The sequence below is a fragment of the Haematobia irritans genome, chromosome 4, assembly GCF_050003625.1.
Source record: "Haematobia irritans isolate KBUSLIRL chromosome 4, ASM5000362v1, whole genome shotgun sequence".
NCBI lineage: Eukaryota > Metazoa > Arthropoda > Insecta > Diptera > Muscidae > Haematobia > Haematobia irritans.
In genome coordinates, this window is record NC_134400.1 from 206,387,229 (window position 1) to 206,393,952 (window position 6,724).

A 6,724-nucleotide genomic window follows, 5' to 3' on the forward strand; every position below is an offset into this window, starting at 1 on the left:
AAACAAGACAGTTAAGTATACTACGATGAATGAAAGACAAATTGTGTTTTATTGATGAGATATTGTTGTTGATATTGTCGTAGTTGTATCCGATGGATGTCTGATTGTTGTACCAGGGCCACGCCTAAATTAAATAAGAGATAAAATTGAACTTGACACACAAACACCGGATAGACAGACAGACAAAGAAATCCAAAATTTTTGGTAGTACTGCTGATGCCCCCACCATCAAACGCTATAATCAATCGGAAGCAGCGATCAATGGATGAGAAATAACCAAATATTAGCCAACAAAGAATGTTATCTTCCGATTAATTTTTATTTTTGGATTTTTTGAATTCTTTTTTGGTTTTTGCTCTTCGAACCAAACATATGCAAAGTTAAAAACTATGACGAAAAAAAAAATGACGAACATGTATGTGATGTTTGGCTGTTGATTTTTACATCTCCCTGGGAAAGGAAAAACAAGTTTGGAAGCTATCATCGACCGTTGTCCCACAATGTTCACAGCGCACAGTCAGACAGAAATATTATGTGCGCATGCGTCCGTCCTACCGGCTGACTTTTGCGGTTGGTTGGTTAACTGGAATTTTCTGTGGCAGTCATCTGTTGGCATCGCGATCCCTGCATCATTCATGTAGCTGAGCACATCCACCCTGTCTGGCATCTTTTCTACGAGTAATCATCCATGGTCGTTGTTTTGTACTCTTTGCGGATACCATTCGTTATCCATTCAATTATTGAGTATTCTTGTACTTTTGAACCCTTTCGCCTGATGATCATGTCTGCATTAGTATTGATCTCCTCTCTGTCTCTCTCAATTTTATGGCAAAAATAACTACTCCGCCCAGTACATGAGACGATTGCAATCGACATGACATTCATCGACGACTGTAAAACTTCTCGATACCGAATCGTAGTTGCCTAGGGATTATGTATAAATTGCCAGTAATGAGAAGCAGTAGTTAACATTAATTGTTGAGTACTTGCTCGGCTAACAGCATCCACCAAACGCAAAATAGCTTTACGGATATTTCCAATCACAACAAAAAAACAAACAAACTCCAATCTCACAATGAAACTCATCGTAGCCTTTTTGTTTGTTGCTGTAGTCAGCTGTGCCTTGGCTGCCCCACCCCAGGCTGCTCAGGAAGCCCAGGTGTTGCGATTCGATTCAGATGTACAACCAGAGGGATACAAGTTTGCGTAAGTATCCAGCCATCCATCCATAGCCATCAAAGACACAGAACCCGTTTTTCAGTGCCACAAAAATGGGTCAAGGTTATTGCTGATGGTCATCTGTCTGGGATCTTCATATTGGCTTTACTAAAACTGGTGTATCTTCTTTTTTGTTTGATATATATATATATATATTTTTTTTTTTGCAGCGTTGAAACCAGTGACGGTAAATCACACCAGGAAGAAGGCCAATTAAAGGATGTTGGCACCGATCATGAAGCCATTGTTGTTCGTGGCTCTTTCTCTTACATAGGCGATGATGGCCAACAGTACACTGTCACCTATATAGCTGATGAAAATGGTTTCCAACCTGAAGGTGCTCATCTACCTCGTTTGTAAGGAGGATTGATATTGTGCCCATTTGTCTCATCTCATCTTAAGACAACTCAAAATGCTCATTGTGTTAACTAGGTTTAAGAAATTTCAAGTCATTTGTCTAAAGTAATTTCAATAAATGTAATTTTCCATAAAATAAAAGTGAAAACTGAAGATAAACGAATTTTAGGGTTGGGTTACATATGGGCAGATCGTTTGAAATACAGTAAACTTTGTTACTCCAGGAAGCTATTAAAGTCAATCGCTATGGCCGATTTTATGTATATTTGTTGATGTTACGTACCAATTTGCAATCAGATCAAATGAAATTTACTTCTCGAAGAGGCCCCGGAAGACCAATCTGGGGATAGGTTTATGCGGGAGTTATACCTAAAAGTGGTCCGATATGGCCCAGTCAAAATTTTATCTCTATAGAAAATTTTGTCAAAATTTCATCTCTATAGAAAATTTTGTCAAAATTTCATCTCTATCTGAAATTTTGTCAAAATTTCATCTCTATAAGAAATTTTGTCAAAATTTCATCTCAATAAGAAATTTTGTCAAAATGTCATCTCTATCGGAAATTTTGTCAAAATTTCATCTCTATAGGACATTTTTTCAAAATTTCATCTCAATAGGAAATTTTGTCAAAATTTCATCTCTATCGGAAATGTTGTCAAAATTTCATCTCTATAGGACATTTTGTCAAAATTTCATTCCTATAAGAAATTTTGTCAAAATTTCATTCCTATAGGAAATTTTGCCAAAATTTCATTCCTATAGGAAATTTTGGTCAAAATTTCATTCCTATAAGAAATTTTTTCAAAGTTTCATTCATATAGGAAAAGTTGTCAAAATTTCATTCCTATAATAAATTTTGCCAAAATTTCATTCCTATAGGAAATTTTGTCAAAATTTCATTCCTATAGGATTTTTTGAAAATTTTGTGAACATTTCATTACTATTGGAAACTTTGTCAAAATTTCATCTCTATAGAAAATTTTGTAAAAATTTCATCTCTATCGTAAATTTTGTCAAAATTTCATCTCTATATGAAATTTTGTCAAAATTTCATCTCTATAGAAAATTTTGTCAAAACTTCATCTCTAAAGAAAATTTTGACAAAATTTCATCTCTATCGGATATTTTGTCAAAATTTCATCTCTATAGGTAATTGTGTCAAAATTTCTTCTCTATAGAAAATTTTTTCAAAATTTCATCTCTATATGAAATTTTATCAAAATTTCATCTCTATAGAAAATTTTGTAAAAATTTCATCTCTATAGAAAATTTTGTCAAAATTTCATCTGTATAGGAAATTTTGTCAAAATTTCATTTCCATAGGATTTTTTTCAAAATGTTGTCAACATTTCATTGCTATTGGAAATTTTGTCAAAATTACATTTCTATAGACAAGTTAGTCAAAATGTTCATTTGTATAGGCAATTTTGACAATACTTCATTTCTGTATGACTTCGTTCACGTTTTCTATACACCTATCCAGAGGTTTCTAACCTACCATTGGGAACTTATGTCTGTAGGTGAATTGCCTGAATGCGATCCTTAGAGGGTTCTAATTTTTCAAAACTTCCATTGTCTCTTCAATAATGGCCAATTGTAATTTGGGATTTGTGGATTAGGGAGGAATTTATTCAACTACTAACAGTGATATTCTAATATAACGATTCAACAATGTTGTTAACAACTTCTTAGTTTTCAGGGGCAACAGGCAAATGAGCACCTTGAGGTTGGAAACCATTTTCATCGGCAACATAGTTGACAGTATAGGTTTGACCATCGTCGGCAACAAAGGAGAATGAACCGGTAACGGCAATGCCTTCTTGTTCACTACCAACGTTCTTCAATTGTCCACTGGCTTGGGCATTGGTGCCATCACTGGTTTCGTAACTGTAATGGAAATAAATAAATGAATATAGTCGTTATTTAGATATTTTAATCTCAACTTATAGAGGATTTTATATCTTTCAGATACTTACGCATATTGGAAGGATTCAGGACCAACTTCAGATTCGCTCTTGACAATTTCCACATCAGCTGGGGCAGCCAAGGCAATGGTAAAGAGGGCAACGAAAACAATGATGAATTTCATTTTTCTTGATATGCTGAAGATTTTTTCCGTTTGTTTGGATGTAAAATGTGCAAAATCGACAATGATGTTCTTCGTAGTGAACTCAAATCTTTTTATATGAAAAATTAAATTAATCCCCTATCTTGAAATGGTCAAAAGCTTACGTTTTAGTTAGTAGTTACGTATTATAGTAAGGCTTAAGGCATTTTGCCACTGGTATTCTCTAGTTTTACGTTTCCATTGCGACAGGGTCGTTCTTCCACCATCTATTAACAGCTCATGCGATCGTCCCATTCTCGCATAGCTCAGGGGAAAGTGCCAAAAGGGGCGGGAAGAAGTTTAATCAGTTTTGTGTTGACTTATGTCTTTTTTCGGCTGATTGCCAAGATTGATTCGTTCGTCTATGCTGTTACTCATCTTCATCATCATCCGCAGCCGATTCAAGTTCAACATCCAAATAAACCTGATTTTCAGACTTTTTTGGACATGTTAATTGGATTTAATTTTTGTTGGCTATATTTCAAGAATTTTGGTTAACTTAAGGTTCTGTCGAGGCCCAAACTAGTGATGCTTAAGAAAAAAATTACCAGCGTTTCATAGTTTGACAAAAAGAATATTAAGAAAATAAAAAAACGAAAGTAAACGATTAATTTGTATGTCTTTTCTATAGTTGAGGTAATGATCAAGCAATCCATCATCACCATCCAGTCGATGTAGAATTGTTGTGGATCCAGTTACCCCAGTTCCCTTTCCAAAGGTGGTTGTTACTGTTTTAATATTTCGTACTAATAAACGTCCTTCGACCTTGTTAAAATTAAATTAAAATGTAGACTTGTTTTACCAAAAGCTGTTCCCGGCAAAGATGCCATTTGGTCAACGATTTGATCAATCTATTATTTATCCAAAGTTTCCTAAAAACAACCACAAACTATCAACTATCAGTGGAAGAGATACATTTGCTATTAATTGCCATGATTAGATTTTGAACGCTATAAATGCAACTTACTCCAAGAGCCAATAATCACATAGTCTTCAACTTTTGACCAAACCAAATCACCACCAATATGAAATTCATCATTGTTTTCGTTGCGCTTTTCGCTGTTGCCTTAGCTGCTCCAGCTGATGTGGAAATCATTAAAAGTGAATCTGATGTTGGTCCCGATTCCTTCTCATATGCGTAAGTTACAACAAAATCAAAAATGAGAAAAATTAAAAGATTTTGACAACACCGTCTTTTCCATTTGAAGCTATGAAACCAGCGATGGTACCAATGCTGAAGCCAGTGGTCATGTCATCAACCCAGGTAGTGAACAAGAAGGTATTGCTATCAAAGGTTCCTATTCGTTCGTTGCTGATGATGGTCAAACCTACACTGTCAACTATGTAGCCGATGAAAATGGTTTCCAACCTCAAGGTGCCCATTTGCCTGTTGCTGCATAAAATTTAATTGTTACAATTCTAGTCAATAAATAATTTTAGATATGACAATTTTAGTCGTTTCACTCAACGTAACGTGAAACACAATTCGGACTCGGCTATAAAAATTATCATTGTATATGACATCGGTCATTACTCCTACAGAAATTAAATTTTGACAAAATTTTCTATAGAAATTAAATTTAGACAAAATTCGCTATAGAAATGAAATGCTGACAAAATTTCTTACAGAAATAAAATTTAGACAAAATTTCCTATAGAAATGAAATTTTGAGAAATTTTCCAATAGAAATGAAATTTTGAGAAAGTTTTCTATAGAAATGAAAGTTTGATAAAATTTCGTATCGAAATGAAATTTTTACCCACATTTCCTACAGAAATTAAATTTAGACAAAATTTCCTATAGAAATTAAATTATGACCAAATTTGGTATAGAAATGAAAGTTTGACCAAATTTGGTATAGAAATGAAATTTTGACAAAATTTACTATCGAAATTCAATATAGACAAAATTTCTATAGAAATGAAATGTAGACAAAATTTCCTGTAGATATGAAATTTTGAGACAATTTCCCATAAAATTCAAATTTTCACAAAATTTCCTATAGAAATGAAATGTATTCCTATAGAATTGATATTGAATTTTGACTAATTTTTTTCTCTAAAAAATGAAACGTAGACAAAACTTCCTATGAAATAAGAATGACAAAATTTTCTATAGAAATAAAATTTTGACAAAATTTCCTATAGAAATGAAATTTTGACAAAATTTCCTATAGCAATGAGTTTTTACAAAATTTTCTATAGAAATGAAATTTTGACAAAATTTCCTAAAGAAATGAAATAGTGAAAAAAATATAAAATTTCCAATAGATATGAAATTTTTACAAAATTTCCTATAAAAAAGAAGTTTTGGCAAAATTTCTTATAGAAATGAAATTTATACAAAATTTCCTATAGAATTGAAATTTAGACAAAATTCGCTATCGATAATAAATTTAGGCAAAATTTCTATAGAAATGAAATTTTGACAAAATTTCCTATAGAAATGAAAGTTTGAGAAAAATTCCTATAGAAATGAAATTTTGTGAAAATTTCCAATAGAAATGAAATTTTGAGAAAATTTCCTATAGAAATGAAAGTTTGATAAAAGTTCATATCGAAATTAAATTTTTTACCCACATTTCCTATAGAAATGAAATTTAGACAAAATTTCCTGTAGAAATTAAATTTTGACAAAATTTGGTATAGAAATGAAATTTTGACAAAATTTACTATCGAAATTAAATTCAGATAAAATTCCTAAATGAAATTTAGACGAAATTTTCTGTAGATATGAAATATTGAGACAATTTCCCATAAAATTCAAATTATCACAAACTTTCCTATAGAAATGAAATGTATTCCTATAAAATTGACATTTAGTCAAAATTTTTCTCTAAAAATGAAATGTAGATAAAATGTCCTATAAAATAAGATTGACAAAATTTCCCATAGAAATAAAATGTTGACAAAATTTCCTATAGAAATGAAATTTAGACAACATTTCCTGTAGAAATGAAATTTTGACAAAATTTCCTGTAGAAATGAAATTTTGACAAAATTTCCTAAAGAAATGAAATAGTGAAAAACAAGTATATATGG

The 6,724-nt window shown here is 31.9% G+C and overlaps 3 protein-coding genes across 3 annotated transcripts; 2 read left to right on the forward strand and 1 right to left on the reverse strand.

Moving 5' to 3' along the window:
• The first annotated feature begins 966 nt into the window (after window positions 1–966).
• On the forward strand, window positions 967–1,734 carry LOC142235036 (larval cuticle protein 65Ag1-like). Its single transcript, XM_075306252.1, has 2 exons — window positions 967–1,206; window positions 1,389–1,734. Exons 1-2 carry the CDS (start codon window positions 1,076–1,078, stop codon window positions 1,576–1,578), a joined length of 321 nt encoding a protein of 106 aa, XP_075162367.1. The 5' UTR covers window positions 967–1,075; the 3' UTR covers window positions 1,579–1,734.
• Window positions 1,735–3,175: 1,441 nt separating this feature from the next.
• Window positions 3,176–3,716, reverse strand: LOC142235037 (larval cuticle protein 65Ag1-like). The gene is made up of 2 exons (XM_075306253.1): window positions 3,552–3,716; window positions 3,176–3,462 (listed from the first exon to the last, which is right to left on the reverse strand). The coding sequence occupies exons 1-2, from the start codon at window positions 3,662–3,664 to the stop codon at window positions 3,264–3,266; spliced, it is 312 nt and encodes a 103-aa protein (XP_075162368.1). The 5' UTR covers window positions 3,665–3,716; the 3' UTR covers window positions 3,176–3,263.
• A 991-nt stretch (window positions 3,717–4,707) lies between these two features.
• On the forward strand, window positions 4,708–5,131 carry LOC142235038 (larval cuticle protein 65Ag1-like). The gene is made up of 2 exons (XM_075306254.1): window positions 4,708–4,820; window positions 4,891–5,131. Exons 1-2 carry the CDS (start codon window positions 4,708–4,710, stop codon window positions 5,081–5,083), a joined length of 306 nt encoding a protein of 101 aa, XP_075162369.1. The 3' UTR covers window positions 5,084–5,131.
• Window positions 5,132–6,724: the final 1,593 nt, after the last annotated feature.

Bases quoted from the DNA above. Each gene is read 5' to 3' on its own strand.
- LOC142235036 (XM_075306252.1), top strand. From the start codon at position 1,076: ATGAAACTCATCGTAGCCTTTTTGTTTGTTGCTGTAGTCAGCTGTGCC. The intron at 1,207-1,388 runs GTAAGTATCCAG...TTTTTTTTGCAG, and splicing joins CCAGAGGGATACAAGTTTGC to CGTTGAAACCAGTGACGGTA.
- LOC142235037 (XM_075306253.1), bottom strand. From the start codon at position 3,664: ATGAAATTCATCATTGTTTTCGTTGCCCTCTTTACCATTGCCTTGGCT. The intron at 3,463-3,551 runs GTAAGTATCTGA...TTTCCATTACAG, and splicing joins CCTGAATCCTTCCAATATGC to TTACGAAACCAGTGATGGCA.
- LOC142235038 (XM_075306254.1), top strand. From the start codon at position 4,708: ATGAAATTCATCATTGTTTTCGTTGCGCTTTTCGCTGTTGCCTTAGCT. The intron at 4,821-4,890 runs GTAAGTTACAAC...TTCCATTTGAAG, and splicing joins CCCGATTCCTTCTCATATGC to CTATGAAACCAGCGATGGTA.